The following is an 18,338-nucleotide window of genomic DNA, read 5'->3' as shown; positions in this document are numbered from 1 at the left end:
ATTTATAATCATAAATTATACCCGATTCTCTATCCTTGTCGTTCTCCCAACCTTCGGTATTTTCTTGGATTCGATCAAGAAGGTCCCTTTTAAACTCTTCTTTGTTGCGTGTAAATGATCCAGTAACAAGAAGTATCCGAGCAAAGTCTTGTCTTGAAAAGAAAGTCTTGCATAGAAATTATCAATAATAACATTACCAGGAAGCTCATGAATGGGGCATTTGAGCATTAAAGACTTCAATCTCCCCCAAGCTTGGGCAATACTCTCTCCATCATGAGGCCAAAAATTATATATGCGATTCCGATCCTTATGAATTTCACTTGGAGGATAGAACTTAGAATAAAACCGGGGCACAATATCATTCCATTCAAGAGAATCCCCATTATCCAAGTAATTTATACCAATGCGCCGCCTTACCGGACAGCGATAAAGAGAATAATTTCTTCCTCACTTCATCCATAGCAATACCCGCACATTTGAATAACCCGCATAATTCATGCAAAAACAGTAAATGATCACCGGGGTGGACAGTTCCATCCCCTTCATAGCGGTTATCCATAACACGTTCAATAATTTTCATAGGTATTTTATATGGTATCACTTCCTCACCTGGCGCCTCATCTACTACCGTTGCAGTAGTAGTAGATTTCCCAAATAGAAATTGAAGAGAAGATCTCTCCATAATGACTTATGGCGACAGTGCGAAATAAAATCAGCACAACGAGTAAGGTTTTCCTTACCAATTCCACTTACCAATAGCGCTTCACTCCCGGCAACGGCGCCAGGAAAATAGTCTTGATGACCCACAATTATAGGGGGTGTATCGTAGTATCTTCGATAAGTAAGAATGTCGATCCCAACGAGGAGCGAGAAGGTGTTGACAAGCAGTTTCGATGAAGGATTCACCTGTAAATGCTCACAGACAAGTATTCGGGGGGTTTTGATGTAACAGTTGAATAAAGTGCGAGTATGTAAAGTGCGAGAGTAACAATTGCAGCGAGTGGCCCAATCCTTTTTAGCACAAAGGACAAGCCGGTTTGTTTACTTACAATGACCAAACGTTCTCGAGGACACATGGGATTTTAGTCTAGTGCTTTCGCTACATATGGCTAAATAATCTTCATTGTTATGATAAGTGTTGTGTGGGTGAACCTATGCTAATGTACCGCCCTTCCTAGGACTAAATACATACTTGTGATTATACCCCTTGCAAGCATCCGCAACTACAAGAAAGTAATTAAGAATAAATCTAACCACGGCCTTAAACTGCGAGATCCTGCGATCCCTCCCGCATCGATATACCAACGGGGTTTAGGTTTCGTCACTCCGGCAACCCCGCAATTAGCAAACGAATACAAGATGCATTCCCCTAGGCCCATAAATGGTGAAGTGTCATGTAGTCGACGTTCACATGACACCACTAGAAGAATAACACCACAACTTAAATATCACACCATTGAATATTACTCAACCATAGTTCACTACTAACATTTAGACTTCACCCATGTCCTCAAGAACTAAACGAACTACTCACGAGACATCATATGGAACATGATCGGAGGTGATATGATGATGAATAACAATCTGAACATAAACTTGGTTCAATGGTTTCACTCAATAGCATCAACAACAAGTATAGATCGATACCGGAGAGTTTCCCCTATCAAACAATCAAGATCAAACCCAAATTGCTACGGCGGTGACGGTGTCCAGCGGTGATGACGGCGGTGATGATGGTGGAGATGATGATGATGGTGATGGTGATGATGTCCAGCTCGATGTCGGTGACGATGGCGTCGATTTCCCCTCCCGGAGGGAATTTCCCTGGCGGATTCCCGCCCGCCGGAGAGCTCTTTCTCTCTCGGTGTTCTCCGCCCCGCGAGGCGGGCCGTAACTCTTCGTGAGGTACCCCTGTGGCTTAGGTCTTCGGGACGAAGGGTTTGGCGAAGAAAAGGAGGCGAAAGGGGTCGTGGGCCCCTCACACCACATGGCGGCGCGGCCGGGGCTCGGGCCGCGTCGCCCTAGGGTGTGGGCCCACCCCGGCTCCTCCCGGCTCCTCCTTCTGGTTTCCTTCGTCATCTTGAAAAATAGGATTTTTGGTATAATTTCCTTCCACGAGTTGATCTTCCGAAATATTGCGTTCGACGGTGCTTTTTCCAACGTGAATCTCGGCTCCGGTGTTCGATCCTCCAATAATGATGAAACATGCAAAATAGATGAAATAACATAAGTATTGTGTCCCAATATGAAATATATCAATGAATAACAGCAAATTATGATATAAAATAGTGATGCAAATTGGACGTATCAAGCTGTAGCTAATGTTTTATTGAGTTCTTGCAATGTGTCACTACAGGACCAAGGTGGATTCAAGTTTTTTGAGTACTAACCCCTCTAATGAAGTTTATGAGAAGTTTGGTGTGAAGGAAGTTTTCAAGGGTCAAGAGAGGAGGATGATATATGATCAAGAAGAGTGAAAAGCCTAAGCTTGGGGATGCCCCAGTGGTTCATCCCTGCATATTTCAAGAAGACTCAAGCGTCTAAGCTTGGGGATGCCCAAGGCATCCCCTTCTTCATCAACTTATCAGGTTTCTTCTATTGAAAGTATATTTTTATTCGGTCACATCATATGTGCTTTACTTGGAGCGTCTGTGTGCTTTTATTTTTGTTTTTGTTTGAATAAGATCGGATCTTAGCAATCCTTGTTTGGGAGAGAGACACGCTCCGCTTTTTCATATGAACACTTGTTCTTCGTTTTACTTTTAATGTTCAATGATAAAAGTTGGAAGCTACACCACTTATGGTTATTTGGTTGGAAACAGAAAATGCCTCATATTGTCTTGAATAATTTGACACTTGGCAATTGTTTTGAGCTCTCAAGTAGATCATGATTAAGTTTTTTCATGTAGTTTAAACCTATTAGTGGAGAACTACCTGTAGAGCTTGTTGAAATTGGTTTGCATGATTGGTCTCTCTTAAGGTCTAGATATTTTCCGGTAAAAGTGTTTGAGCAACAAGGAAGACGATGTAGAGTATTATAATGCTTGCAATATGTTCTTATGTAAGTTTTGTTGTCATCAGGTTCATACTTGTGTTTGCTTCAAATAACCTTGCTAGCCCAAAGCCTTGTACCGAGAGGGAATGCTTCTCGTGCATCCAAAACCTTGAGCCAACCACTATGCCATTTGTGTCCACCATACCTACCTACTACATGGTATTTCTCCGCCATTCCAAAGTAAATTTCTTGAGTGCTACCTTTAAATAATTCAAAATTTATCACCTCCGATTTGTGTCAATGTTTAATAGCTCATGAGGAAGTATGTGGTGTTTATCTTTCATTCTTGTTGGGCAACTTTCACCAATGGACTAGTGGCTTCATCCGCTTATCCAATAATTTTGCAAAAAGCGCGGCAATGGGATTCCCAGATCCCAAATTAATTAACCAAAATAGACACTCCTCCATGGTATGTGATTGTTGGACGGCACCGAAGGATTCGGTTAGCCATGGCTTGAGAAAGCAAAGGTGGGGAGGAGTGTCATCATAATAAAACTAAAATAAAAGGCACTCCTTCATGGTATGAGATTGTTGGTGTGCACCCGAGGATTCGGTTAGCCATGGTTTGTGAAAGAAAGGTTGGAAGGAGTGCCACCCAAAAATAAAATTAAATGGGAGCCGCTCTTTGAAGGTTTGTCTGGCAAGGGGGTTAGAGTGCCCACTACCATTTGTTGACAACAACAAACACCTCTCAAAACTTTACTTTTATGCTCTCTTTATGTTTTCAAAACCAAAGCTCTAGCACAAATATAGCAATCAATGCTTCCCTCTGCGAAGGGCCATTCTTTTACTTTATGTTGAGTCAGCTTACCTACTTCCTTCCATCTTAGAAGCAAACACTTGTGTCAACTGTGCATTGATTCTTACATACTTGCTTATTTGCATTCATTATATTACTTTATGTTGACAATTATCCATGAGATATGCATGTTGAAAGTTGAAGGCAACTGCTGAAACTTATATCTTCCTTTGTGTTGCTTCGATGCCTTTACTTTGAATCTATTGCTTTATGAGTTAACTCTTGTGCAAGACTTTTGATGCTTGTCTTGAAAGTACTCTTCATGAAAAGTTTTGCTATATGTTATCTATTTGTTAGCAACTATAGATTATTGCCTTGAGTCACTTCATTCATCTCATGTGCTTTGTAATAGTATGATCCACTTCTTTTTATCGTTTACCTACTCGAGGACGAGTAGGAACTAAGCTTGGGGATGCTGATACGTCTCCAACGTATCCATAATTTCTGATGTTCCATGCTTGTTTTATGACAATACTTACATGTTTTGCTTGCACTTTATAATGTTTTTATGCGTTTTCGGAACTAACCTATTAACAAGATGCCACAGGTGCCGGTTCCTGTTTTCGTTGTTTTTGGTTCCGGAAAGGCTGTTCGGGCAATATTCTCGGAATTGGACGAAATCAACGCCAAACATCCTATTTTTCCCGGAAGCATCCGAACACCGAAGGAGAGTCGGAGGAGAGCCGAGGGCCACCACACGAGGTGGGCCGCGCGGCCTACACCCCGGCCACGCCGGCCGGTGTGGGGCCACCCGTCGCCCCTCCTCGCGCCGCCTCTTCGCCTATTTAAGCCCTTTCGACCTAAAAACGCGAGACCAATTGACGAAACTCCGTGAAAGACTCCGGGGCGCCGCCGCCATCGTGAAACTCCAATCCGGGGACGAAGTCTCCGTTCCGGCACCTCGCCGGGACGGGGAAGTGCCCCGGAAGCCATCTCCATCGACGCCATCGCCTCCATCATGCTCCGTGAGTAGTTCCCCCATGGACTACGGGTTCTAGCAGTAGCTAGTTGGTACTCTCTATCCCATGTACTTCAATACAATGATCTCATGAGCTGCCTTACATGATTGAAATCCATCTGATGTAATCGGTGTTGTGTTTGTTGGGATCCGATGGATGATACATTATGATTAGTCTATCTATAAAGTTTGTGAAGTTATTGTTGCTGCAATCTTGTTATGCTTAATGCTTGTCACTAGGGTCCGAGTGGCATGATCTTAGATTTAAGCTCTATACTTATTGCTTAGATTGTATCTACAAGTTGTATGCACATGTCGTTGTCCGGAACCAAAGGCCCCGAAGTGACAGAAATCGGGACAACTGGAGGGGATGGCGGTGATGTGAGGATCACATGTTTTCACCAAGTGTTAATGCTTTGCTCCGGTGCTCTATTAAAAGGAGTACCTTAATATCCGAGTAGATTCCCTTGAGGCCCGACTGCCACCGTACTGGTAGGACAAAAGATGTTGTGCAAGTTTCTCATTGCGAGCACGTACGACTATATATGGAAAACATGCCTACATGATTAATAAGCTGGATGTTCTAACTTAATGCTTTGATTCCTATCAATTGCCCAACTGTAATTTGTTCACCCAACACTTGTTACTTGTTATTGGAGAGTTACCACTAGTGTAGATCGCTAGGAACCCCGGTCCATCTCTCATCATCATATACTCGTTCTACATGACATTGGAAGTAGTATCAACTATTTTCTGGTGCCATTGCTCTCATATTGCTATTACTGTCTGTCGTGTTACTGTTACTATCTGCTCTCATATTACTGTCTGCTTTCACATCACCCTCGTTATTAGTGCTTTTCCAGGTGCAGCTGAATTGACGACTCAGTTGTTAAGGCTTATAAGTATTCTTTACCTCCCCTTGTGTCGAATCAATAAATTTGGGTTTTACTTCCCTCGAAGACTGCTGCGATCCCCTATACTTGTGGGTTATCACACCACTAGTGAACTGTGGACCCCGGTCCTATTCTTTACATCTGAAATACAATCTACTGCAATTGTTCTTTACTGTTCTTTGCAAACAACCATCATCATCCACACTATACATCTAATCCTTTGTTTACGACAAGCCGGTGAGATTGACAACCTCGTCGTTACGTTGGGGCAAAGTTCTGTGATTGTGTTGTGCGGGTTCCACGTTGGCGCCGGAATCCCCGGTGTTGCGCCGCACTACATTCCGCCACCATCAACCTTCAACGTGCTTCTTGACTCCCTACTCGGTTCGATTAAACCTTGGTTTCTTACCGAGCGAAACTTGCTACCGTGTGCATCACACCTTCCTCTTGGGGTTCCCAACGGACGTGTCAACTACACGCATCGGTGCATAATCATAAATTCACATATTCGGAGGTGACACGATCATTCTTAACACTTCCGGACATTGCACAAAGCTACCGAAAGTTAATGGAACAAAGAAATCCATTCAACATAGCAAAAGAGGCAATGCGAAATAAAAGGCAGAATCTGTCAAAACAGAACAGTCCGTAAAGACGAATTTTTCAGGGGCACTTAACTTGCTCAGATGAAAAATCTCAAATTGAATGAAAGTTGCGTACATATCTGAGGATCACACACGTAAATTGGCAGATTTTTCTGAGTTACCTACAGAGAATCCTACTCAAATTCGTGACAGTAAGAAATCTGTTTCTGCGCAGCAATCCAAATCTAGTATCAACCTTACTATCAAAGACTTTACTTGGCACAACAATGCAATAAAATAAAGATAAGGAGAGGTTGCTACAGTAGTAAAAACTTCCAAGACTCAAATATAAAACAAAAGTGCAGAAGTAAAATAATGGGTTGTCTCCCATAAGCGCTTTCTTTATAGCCATTAAGATGGGCTCAGCAATTGCAATGATGCACTCATAAGGATGAGAGTTGAAGCAAAGAGAGCATCGAAAAGCAAGTATGAAACAAATTTAAGCCTAACCCACTTCCTATGAAAAGTAATCTTGTAAATAAACAAGTCATGTAAGCACAAAGCAACAAGCATAGAAAAGCAACACAAGCACAATTTCAAGATTCTCAACATAAAGAGGGGAAACTTAATATTATTAAGATGCATATAGCCATGTTTCCCTCTCTCATAATAACTTTCAGTGGCATCATGAACAAACTCAACAATATAACTATCACATAAAGCATTCTTATTCACATGCATAAAAGTATCATTACTCTCCACATAAGCATAATCAATTTTATTAGTAACAGTGGGAGTAAAACTATCACAACTATCATTGTAATCATCATAAATTGCAGGCATGGTATAATCATAATAAACTTTATCCTCCATAGTAGGTGGCACCAAAATACCACTATCATTATAATCATCATAAATGGGAGGCAAAGTATCATCAAAGAAAATTTTCTCCTCAAAACTTGGGGGACTAAAAATATCACAACCAGCTTCCCCAAGCTTAAATTCTTCCATAGCATTAGCAATAATAGTATTCAAAGAGTTCATGCTAATAACATTGCTACAACTATTTTGTAAACAAAGTTCCATGGGTTTTTTAATTCTCTCTTCAAACACATCATGTCCTAATTCAATATAAAGTTCATAAAGATCTCTAATTTTGTTGTTGTTTTCCATTAAGCCTAACTAGTGAAAATAAAAACAAGAAACAAAAAGATGCAATTGCAGGATCTAAAGGAAATAGCTTCGAGCACTCACACACCGGCAACAATGCTAGGAAATAGCTTAGTAGTCGGAGGATGTGAATACCTTTTACCTTACCTCCCCGGCAACGGCGCCAGAAAATAGCTTGATGTCTACGCACACTTCTATTCCTGTAGACAGGTGTTGGGCCTCCAAGAGCGAGAGGTTTGTAGAACAGCGACAAGTTTCCCTTAAGTGAATCACCCAAGGTTTATCGAACTCGGGGAGGTAGAGGTCAAAGATATCCCTCTCAAGCAACCCCGCAATTACGATACAAGAAGTCTCTTGTGTCCCCAACACACCTAATACACTTGTCAGATGTATAGGTGCACTAGTTCGGCGAAGAGATAGTAAGATGCAAGTGATATGGATGAATATGAGTGGTAATAGCAATCTGAAATAAAGATGGCAGCAAGTAAACATGCAGTGGAACAGTAAATAAACGGTGATTCGATGCTTGGAAACAAGGCCTAGGGATCATACTTTCACTAGTGGACACTCTCAACAATTATCACATAAATAAATAAGTTCTCTTCCTTTGTACTACTTTCAAAGACTCTATTGTTGGATAACAAACATCATTCATTGTTTAGGGCTACGAGAGCACCCTCAAGCCGGAGTTAACAAGCTCCACAACTTCATAAAGGAAACACACACGATGCGCACACCGTTACCGTCACACCGTGGAGAGTGAATCCGGAGTTCATATTAAAGTAACCTCTAGAGTGTATAATAGTAGTTAACTTCACAATCTACAAGAGATCACGATCATAACCTACGCCAAGTACTACATGATGCACACACTGTCCACATTACATCATGAAGGAGGAATAGACTACTTTAATAACATCACTAGAGTAGCACATAGATTAATAGTGATACAAAGCTCATGATCACATAAAGATCACATGGGAGAGAGAGATGAACCACATAGCTACCGGTACATCCCTTAGCCTCGGGGGAGAACTACTCCCTCCTCATCATAGGAGACAGCAGCGTCGATGAAGATGGCGGTGGTGTCGATGGAGATGCCTTCCGGGGGCAATTCCCCGTCCCGGCGGCGTGCCGGAACAGAGACTTCTGTCCCCCGAATCTTGGCTTCGCGATGGCGGCGGCTCTGGAACTTTTCTCGTATCGTGGCTTCTCTTTTTAGGGTTTTCGCGACGGAGAGACTTTATAGGCGGAAGGGCAGAGTTGGAGGCGGCGCAGGGGTCCCACACCATAGGCCGACGCGGGCCCCATGCTGGCCGCGTCGCCCTATGGTTACGGCCCCTCGTGGCCCCACTTCGTATGCTCTTCGGTCTTCTGGAAGCTCCGTGGAAAAATAAGACCACGGGCGTTGATTTCGTCCAATTCGAGAATATTTCCTTTGTAGGATTTCTGAAACCAAAAACAACAGAAAACAGCAACTGGCTCTTCGGCATCTCGTCAATAGGTTAGTGCCGGAAAATGCATAATAATGATGTAAAGTGTGTATAAAACACGTGAGTATTGTCATAAAAGTAGCATGAAACATAAGAAATTATGGATACGTTTGAGACGTATCATACGCACCCTGCCATCCTCATGCCCCGGGTTAGAGGTGAACTCGTGGATCATGGAGGCCGCAGTTGTTGCCAAAGTCTGCGTCGACTGATCGGACTCCTCGTCGGAAGAGGAGTCGACGACCTCCGCGCGGAACTTGTCCAACATCTGCCACATGTCCATCTGCGTGGGTACAAACTGCGGATCAATGGCCGCGCACGATAGCCGCCGAAAACACGAGTAAGAAACCTACCGACGCAATTGACCAAACAGGTCGTGGGCGACGCGGAAGGGCGGCGCAACCGGGAGCGTTTCGGCCCAAAACAGCCGGCAGGTACGCGGCGGAGCACGCTCCTGCTCTCCCGCGCGGCAAGAACGGAGCCGACGGCGACAACTGCGGCGCTACGGCCGGACGGCGGTGCTAGGGGTGGAGGTGGTGGCGTCGCACTAGGGCAGGAAAGAAGGGGAACAAGAAGCAAATCGAAGCGGTCGATTTCGATGTCCCTGACATGCGGGACCGGGTAAGAAATGGAGGACGCTCCAGCGACCGGCGACGTCCGCGGAGACGCAAACCTGGCGCATATTTGGGCCAGGTTTGCGTCTCCGCGGACGGCCCGGTCACTTTGCGTCGCCCCGCTGGAGCAGGCCCCAGACGCATTTCCGGTCACGGCGGACAAAAACGGTCGCTCAGCGACCGTTTGCGTCGCGGCGCTGGAGATGCCCTAAACTTTGTCCACAAAAGAGTGTATTTCTATCTTCTCAATGCACTTTAATGGTTTTTCTCTCACGCACAGAAATCAAACCTAATAATATTTAGCACATGTTCTTCTTATTTTTTCATGCACTTAGCTCATTGAAAGTGAAATAATTAAAGAGGAGAGATGCATCTTTCCAATGCATTTTTCACTTCACTTCATAATTTATCTTAAAAAATCCGCATGTACACTTATTTGTGGACGGAGGGAGTACTGTAGTTTCTTTAGACTAAAATTTTAAAATATAGGCTTATTAGGATTCTTGGTAAAATTACCCGTACTGACTTATCACATGAAATTCCTAGAATTAAGGCACAACTTACTTGCCACATGAAATCTTTATCTTCGAAGAGTTAGCATGCAAATCCATGTAACTTAGGAGTAAGTAAGATCTATTGATTAGGCCAACTAGCTTAATTACTGTGTCTTTCCTCTTTCTCTACAGGTAGATTCCATCATCTTCAATTTCAAAACGAAAATCTTCATTCCTTCGCGCCATCGTGATTCCCTCTGCTGCTGAAAATTTTAGATGAGCTTTGGATTTGATCGAAGGTTTTGCGACCATGCCACGTGAGAGAGAGGAAAGTTGCGTCCGACCTATCCTCGCAAGAAACTAGCGCCAGTTAAGCGATAGGATTAGCGATCGGGGGAGAGTTAGTGAGGAGGGATTTGTGGAATTTGTTGACGTACCCAACCATGTTTCCAATCAGGAGAGATACAACATACTAACTTGCCTAACTTTTCTTTCCATTCAAGTCGTTCATCTAGAGGCAAATATGTACAATACCAATGAAAATTTCCTCAATTGATCATGTGTTATAGATACTACTAGTTCACAATTTATTCTACAAGATACTTCCTCCGTCCACAAATAAGTGTACACACGGGGTTTTTTCAAGATAAATTATGGGGTGAGGTAAAAAAATACATTGGGAAGAAGAAATCACTATCTCTCTCCTCTTTAGTTATTTCACCTTTAATGAGCTAAGTGCATGTAAAAATCAAGGAAAACATGCCTTGGAAACATATAAGTACACTCTTTTGTGAACAAAGTTTTAAGCTAGATGTCCACTTATTTGTGGACGGAGGGAGTAGATACTAGTAGTTACAACTCGTACGCTCTAGGAGACTAAAAGGAGACTAAAACTCGAATGCTATCTCATTTAGTTAGCGGCTGGGCATGTGATTAGCTGAGGCTGCCTCTAAGAAAAAGTGCACCCTCTCCACTTTCGCCTCCACCATAGATTGGCTCCCCATCCTCCGCCGGTCTCGTCGACGTCGGGAGGGGTAGGGAAACCCGATCTATGCATGGAATTTTTAATAAAGTAGGATTTTCTACATATTAGGTTAGGGCTTTGTAGCCATTTTTTTTTGCCCTTGGACACAATGAAGATGTCAACGTCTACAATAAGTGTTCTTCAGCCATTCGCTCGACGACAAAGATCTCATTCGTCGCGTCAATGGTGATGCTGGAGGATTACAATTCTCTAGGTACGAGTCTTCAGATCTTGCTTTGTCAAATCGATTTTGGATCTTTTCTCATTGTTGCTGCGAGGAGGATTATCCTCGCAATATTTGTCTCGGCTGCTACGTCATCGACAATAGTGATTCGTACTCTCGGCTCTCCAACGACGCTGAGTAGGTTGTTTGGTTATTTTCCCATGGCATATTAGTGTTGGTACTTTTGCCAATGTGGATTGACTACTTCAATGGTTGCGCGCGTGTACGTATCCTTGGTATTGCGGCTCAAATTAAAATTATGTGAGAACTTTCGTTGGTATATTCAGGTCTGTGGTTTGTTATATGTTTTCGGCTGCCTTCGGAGAAGTATAAGATTGCATCATGGAAGAAACAAGAATTTGAAGATCTCAATGATTTGCTCGTTTCTTTTATACTTTATTTTGTAATCGTCGGAGTTAGCTTGTGTATCTCTACCATTTACTATTTTGTTACTACTATGAATATATGTGGTATTGATTGTAAAAAAAACACGAACACTATCTCTTGGTATGTATTCTCGAAACAAAGCTTGAAGTCACAGACATGCATGTGTGTTTTTTTTGCGAATAGGTACTTATATTACTCAAACACCAACCTTACAATCGTCCTTAGTATATCAACCAAACACCAGAAGTAGCATTAAATACGGCCTATGTTAGCGAGAGCATGGCTCACCGAGTTCTGCCCACACTTAATATGCTCTACCTTATACTCAACTCCACTTCCCATCAGACGCTTGATTTTCATCAGAAGAAAGGTAACAGCTGATCGTTCTTCACCCGGTGTCTTAATCTCCGTAATGGCTTCCAGACAGTCCATCTCAACAATCCATGGCTTGTGATGTACTGCAAGGTTAAAGCACACTCCTCCATACATGCAGCTAGCTCGGTCTCTAGGGGAGATGAGCAGTTTTCCAGGAACCGACATGAAGAGAAAATGATCTCTCCACTGTCATCACGTAGAATCATCCCCGCTCCTCCCTGCTTGGACTCTCCATGGAAGGATCCATCGGTATTCAACTTAACCCATCCGGGTGGCGGCAGGGCCCATCTCTTCTCGCACTCAACATCCTTAAGGTGCACATCAGGTTTATAGGGGCGAGTTCCCAACTCACTGACCGGCGCCTTCCCCTTAACATCATCAGCTTGAGGAAAAATTAACTTGTGGTTAGATGGTTACGAGGGCAGTGGCACCCTCAACCCACGAGAGTTCAAACTAGGTTCGAAACTTCGATATCTAAAAAAGATGAGATATTCTTTGGCTGAAAGACGATGTTCCTCACAACATGTAGTGAGGCGCATGGTATAAAATCGAAAATCTCAAGACCCGCTGGATTAATTTATTGGACCTAATCGCCCGGAGGTGCTCTTAGGGGTAGGGTCTATAGTGCGCACATTCATAGGATGTGTGTATATACGTATTTGTTAGTGTTTGCCTACGTAGTGTGTTTGGTAAACAAAAGGTCACATTATGTATATATTCAAGGACAAAAAAGGACACATACATGTAGTACGCAATCCTAGGGCCGCTTACGAACTAGGAAAATGTTTCATTGCGTGTGAGTCTCGATACTTTTGTCGATTTCACCAAGTTTCGCGCGTTGAGATACGTGCTGCACGGTTTCGCCCTATTTTTGGAATTGAATAATTGTATTTCTTTTTGCGATTGATTACTTCTATTTGTAGATGCAAAAAACAAATTGAAACTGTGTGTGTGACCTCCCGTGCACTGGGCAAGAGGATAACACAAACCAGTCACAATAGATGTTTCTATTACACAAATTAATCATTTTACCCGTCTTTTGCACAAAAGACCAACTATATATGTGTGTAATCCATGCAGAGATGTCTAAATTTGGGATTAAGCTGCTTAATAACAAATCTAACACATGATGGCCCACTCGTCAGTGATGATGTGACATTCATGCTAACAAATCAATCTCGAAAATTTTGAAACGATTTAGAATATCCATTTAAAAATATTTATCGTGTTTATGAGATGTGGCGTAATTTTTCTAACTTTTTTAAAAATGAAAAATAGTATTTAAGAAATGAACTTATTAATCTAGGAAAGTTTGAAAAGAATTGACCTTCTTGTAAGAGTTGTCAACTTTTCTTAGATTCGAGCAAATTTAATGAAATTTTCAAACTTATATAAAAATTTGGTAACAAATATAGTAAAATAGAAATCTGACATATGTAATATGGAAACTTTGATATAATTTAGAGAAGTAAACTAAGTATTACAAGATAAGTTGAAGGTTAAATTGCTTCGTTCTAGATTTGAACCTCTATAGTTGGTGTTTTGTGCAAAAGACGGATAAAATAAGTAATTTGTGTGGGGCTTGTTTGATTTTAAAGGAATCCTATAAAAAATTCTAGCATTTTAATTATTAGGAATTTTTCCTATGTGCACCGTTTAATTCATAAGATTGAATCCTTACGGGTGCATAGGAATTTTTCCTATAGAATTGTTTTGCACCGTGTTGTGGAGAAAATTTTCAATCTACTCAAATATCATTAGCAAATCCTTATCCACGGGAGGAAGACATTTTAGTACCAGGAAAATGTCTCGTGCATGTTTTCTAGGTTGATTGATTTCACCGAGGCAAACCTCTCTTTCTCTCTAAGAGCAAGTACAATAAAGCTGACTCAGCAGGCTATAAGAATTAAAATAGTGTTGTTTTGCTTAGGTGGATGAGAGAGAAGTGGAGAGAGAAGAGAGATGGGCTCTCATGCAAGAGTCAGCTCTTGCACGTGCTCCTAGACACTTTGTGAGTATGTGTGGTGGGCCTTTTACACATAAAGTTATCAATCCTTAAAGCCAACTATTGTACAAGTTAGCTATAAGCTGACTATAGCTGGCCTTATAGCTAGCACCCGGCTGCACAATTTGAATTGCTATAAAACTTAGTCTCTCTCGTTTCGACTTCCGAGGAGAGTGTGACCCGAAGACTAGCTATATAGGTGCCCAGGCCGGCCATCCGAAGCACGCCATTGAGTATTTGATTTATGCACTTCTCAAGGTCTTTATTGTCTTTCAAAATCAATGTCATGCAAGTGTGAACAAAGATACGTTCATATTTTATTTTATTTGACGAGCAGAGAAGTATTTGCTTGTTAAATTTCACAAAGGTATAATTAAGATCAGATAAATCTTTAAAACAATAATAAAGCAATTCGATGAATGGAAGTAGTACTACTAATTATCTATCATGAATACAAGCAATAAAGCATCAGAAATTATTTAATCACGAACAAACACAAGCGGTCAATGACAAGCTCACACAACTCTATGATCATCACAAAAAAGGGCAAAGCAAACCTCCTTGTGGCCAGCACTAATCCAACCAAGACAACCAGAATCCTAGGATAAGCTAGCTCGAAAGGTAGGTGGTCACGACAACTCTAGCACGTACTCCAGTACCGTGTGCCCGTGCGTGCCTGATATCGCCATGACCGACAGTGTGTGAGACGAGAGCTCGCTACACTTTTTGTCGAGAGCAAGAACGTAGTTTGCGACCGACCAGTGAGCGAACCACGCGCGTAGCTCCCAATGAAGTTGATTGGCAACGAACGTTGGATCTGGGGAGGGCTCGCTGGCAACGAACGGCTCAGACCACGTGAGCAGTGTTGAAATGCCGATCGGACGGCTCACATCACACGATCGGGAAAATGGACTGCCACTATTGCACCACGTAGATCCAACGGCCAGGAATAAGAGGTTGTGGATGGGCTCATGTTCCCCTAGAAATGTTTTCTGTAGATAAAAAAGGCAAAGCTTTTGCCTTGTTTTAAAATAAAATGAACACATCCAATAGACGCGGCCTTAGAGCAACTCTCACAGACCTGCTAAATTTTGTGACTATTAAGACTGGTTTATCTCACTGCAGTCTAAAATTTATTAGAGGCTCTGGATGGTGTGTGAAAGTCAGGCTCCAAAGAGTCTTTAAACTTTGTTTTTCTTCATTTATCATTTCTACTATCGTTCATGCCCAAATGGACATGGGGAGAACAATGCAGAATCAAAGGACAGAATGGCGCTGATTATAACTGAACATGTTTTCAGAGAAACAAAACAGTGTTACTGTACTACAGAGAGGGCAGTCATGACATGTGAATTATCGACAAATTTGGGAATGATACCCTTGGCCAAAACTTCAGATCGACACAGAAGCAATAAAGATGCATTATCATATGAGATCCAAGCTCAACGTTCACAGGACTTGAAATTTAATCACATAACATGTCATACAGAGCAAATGTGGAGTTCCAGTCATGTCCAAATCAAACGCTCATAGGGGCTGAAATCGTTCCAGCAAATTGCAGCAGCAGTTTGCTTCGTTTCCTAGCTCATTGCCCTGCGACATGCATAAATCTACCATGTCCCTACAGCACCCTGGGATGGGTTCTCGAAGGCGGAGAAGCCCCAGTTGGTCTTCAGGGCGTACGGCGGGTAGACGGTCGATCCCTCGGTCGTGATCTTGGCAATCTGTCATTCGAGATCAATTCAGTAGCTGTTAAATGAAACATGTCTAAATTTCTTTCTAGGCATTAGTGATTCACTGAGAGAATAAGTTCACACCTGGAATTTGTTGATAGATGACCGGTCACGGTACAGCAGAACCAGCAAACACTTCTCAATCAGCTTAACAGCTTCTTCAAAAGTAAGGTCCTCACGCCATTCACCACGAAGGATCGGGACTGCCATATGGTTCCCAAATCCAGTGGCAATGTGGTTCTCCTCAAAGTGTGTACCAATCATGTTAACCTGAACACCAAATGTCAGGGGTAAGATATAAGATGCTGACAAACCAGCAGCCGCAAAAAACAGTACTGTACTATTGTTTGAATGAATTATATACCATGCCAAGATACTTCTCATCACCCTTTGGGCCCTTTTTCACTCCACCAAGCACCAGGGAGTTCCACAGAGGGTCAAACTTATTGCGCCTGTTGTACATTACTCTTGTCAGGTAGGCATGGATTTCCTTGGGGCCCAGTGAGTTTCCATCATCCCACATATGATCGGACAAGCTGAAAAAAGAAGGGGGGTAACAATGTCACATGGATTTTACATAGCAGAGTGAAGAAAAACATGAGCTTAACCATTCAAGGTAACTTACGTTAACTCATCCAAATAGCGCAAAATCTCCTGGAAGTCACTGAACTCCCCACTTGCTCCAATAAGGCTATGCTTACCAACAGCCTTAATACGCTCCACGCTCTTGTACCGCAGAGTTGACCCATAGGAAGCTGCACAAGGAATTAGATCATGACTTCCGTATCACTGCAACTACATTTACCTGTGCAGAGATGACAACTAACCTCCAGTGTCGCATGCCATGATCACACCATCCTTGTATTTCATTGCAATCACTGAGTTGCCAGTGACATAAGGATTCCTGTTGATGTGATACAATGTCTACGGTTAACCACGTCTCTTGATAAATTTACTGAAAGAAGCAATAGCACCACGAAAAATTCTGTCTTGCACACACCAAGGGAAGCTTGATCTTGGAAAAATAATCCGTAGCATGCACAGGATTTCTATTAACATCTTGGACAATTACAAAAGGCACTATATCTATTGGGCTGGTTAATTAATTATAAGCTGAACTGACTAGGGGCTTCTAAATTAACACGAAAACATCCAGTCTATCACGGTAAAGAATTCTCATAATAAGCTATGTCAACAGTTCATAAATAAGCATGTGCGCACCATCATTCTAAAGCATGAACCCTAGCATATGACAGTTCGCCTAGACTCAACTGACAAGACCACCGCTACTGTGAGGACTTAGGGTTTCAGTCTAGCCGATTGGGGATCGGCAGCGGCCGTGCCGGAGCCTACCGGCCAGGGACTCTCAGCTTGTCAGCTCGACGACCGCCCTGAACCCGTCATCGCCGCCGCCGACCCAGACGAAATCGCACGCACAGGAACACCCGCCGGATCGGCTGCCCATCTCTCCCCCAGCGGCGCGACGCAAGTACCGAAAACATAGAAAAAACAGATCGGGCAATAGGAGAAGCTTACAGTGTCCTCTGCGTCCCCTCTCCTCCTCCGGCCGCCGCCGGCGCCGCGGCGGCGTTCGCGTGAGATCCGTCCATTGATCCGAGAGAGGGGTTTGGTTTCGCTCGCCGGAGGGATTTGGGTTCGTCTCGGTCTTGTCTGGCCTGGCTGGTGCTCTTTGCTATTTTCTTTCTTGCGGAGCGAGCTGAACTATGAAGCAAGGAAAAACCTAGTCCACGCTACTCCAGCTAGAAAGCGGTTTTCTGGTTCACGTTTCCTATTACACATAACCTACGACCTGTGATGTCAATCTGCTGCAATTTTACGGCATTTTTTTTTGTTAAATGTACTTGTAACATAGTTCGGCAACCACAAATTGAGCCTTAGTGAAAAAGCTAAGATGAAACTCATGAATTCTATAATTGCTTCACCTTTCCTCCGGTGTCACCATGCCCGAGCTGCACCGAAGGACCCTAAACCCTAGCCTCCTCTAGTTCCATCCCCGTCCCCCTCCATGATGTCGGCAGTGGCGGTGGGGAGGCTCTACTTTCTTCTCTTCCATCGTACCTTAGCCATGTGCTCCCGGCTCCTACCCATGTCTTCCAAGCTTGCATGACGTAGTTCGGACGCCTCCCGAGATCCCTAGCCTCTTGCTAGTTGGACGAACATTGTCGTCATTGAAGCCGAATCGGGTGAGCCCTGCGGTATGTCTCCTCCAGTGCCAAGTTCGGAGGAACGTGTGGTTGTCATGGAAGTTTTGCAGGTTTCAGTTGTGGGTGTGTGGGGGATTAGGAAGAGTACATGCCTGTCGCGACTGCTGGGTGGCCAGCTTCATGTAGGTGGTCCATCGTCCCACTAGCGACGTGCAAGGTTGCCTCCATGGTGTGTCGGGGTGGCGTCCCTGAGCGGTAGGCATGGAATTGGCTTGGCGGTGAGCTTCGCTATGCTAGATGTTGGATGACTTCCTTGGCCGCGAGGTCAGTAAGGTCAACGACGTCAGACGGTCTCGTGCGAGCACT

The 18,338-nt window shown here is 43.3% G+C and overlaps 1 protein-coding gene across 1 annotated transcript; it reads right to left on the bottom strand.

Moving 5' to 3' along the window:
* Positions 1 to 15,479: 15,479 nt before the first annotated feature.
* On the bottom strand, positions 15,480 to 17,485 carry LOC124681926 (proteasome subunit beta type-4-like). Its single transcript, XM_047216698.1, has 6 exons — positions 17,344 to 17,485; positions 16,635 to 16,711; positions 16,433 to 16,562; positions 16,172 to 16,343; positions 15,892 to 16,077; positions 15,480 to 15,798 (listed from the first exon to the last, which is right to left on the bottom strand). Exons 1-6 carry the CDS (start codon positions 17,415 to 17,417, stop codon positions 15,685 to 15,687), a joined length of 753 nt encoding a protein of 250 aa, XP_047072654.1. The 5' UTR covers positions 17,418 to 17,485; the 3' UTR covers positions 15,480 to 15,684.
* Between the last annotated feature and the right edge of the window lie 853 nt (positions 17,486 to 18,338).

The sequence above is a fragment of the Lolium rigidum genome, unplaced genomic scaffold, assembly GCF_022539505.1.
Source record: "Lolium rigidum isolate FL_2022 unplaced genomic scaffold, APGP_CSIRO_Lrig_0.1 contig_61250_1, whole genome shotgun sequence".
NCBI lineage: Eukaryota > Viridiplantae > Streptophyta > Magnoliopsida > Poales > Poaceae > Lolium > Lolium rigidum.
This window is presented reverse-complemented; position numbering and strand designations above follow the sequence as displayed.

What these genes read in the sequence shown, in the direction of transcription:
- LOC124681926 (XM_047216698.1), bottom strand. Translation starts at nt 17,417, where the DNA reads ATGGACGGATCTCACGCGAACGCCGCCGCGGCGCCGGCGGCGGCCGGA. An exon ending in GAGGGGACGCAGAGGACACT is followed by an intron (nt 16,712 to 17,343) that starts GTAAGCTTCTCC and finishes TCACATCAACAG; the next exon opens with GAATCCTTATGTCACTGGCA. An exon ending in CATCTATCAACAAATTCCAG is followed by an intron (nt 15,799 to 15,891) that starts GTGTGAACTTAT and finishes CTCGAATGACAG; the next exon opens with ATTGCCAAGATCACGACCGA.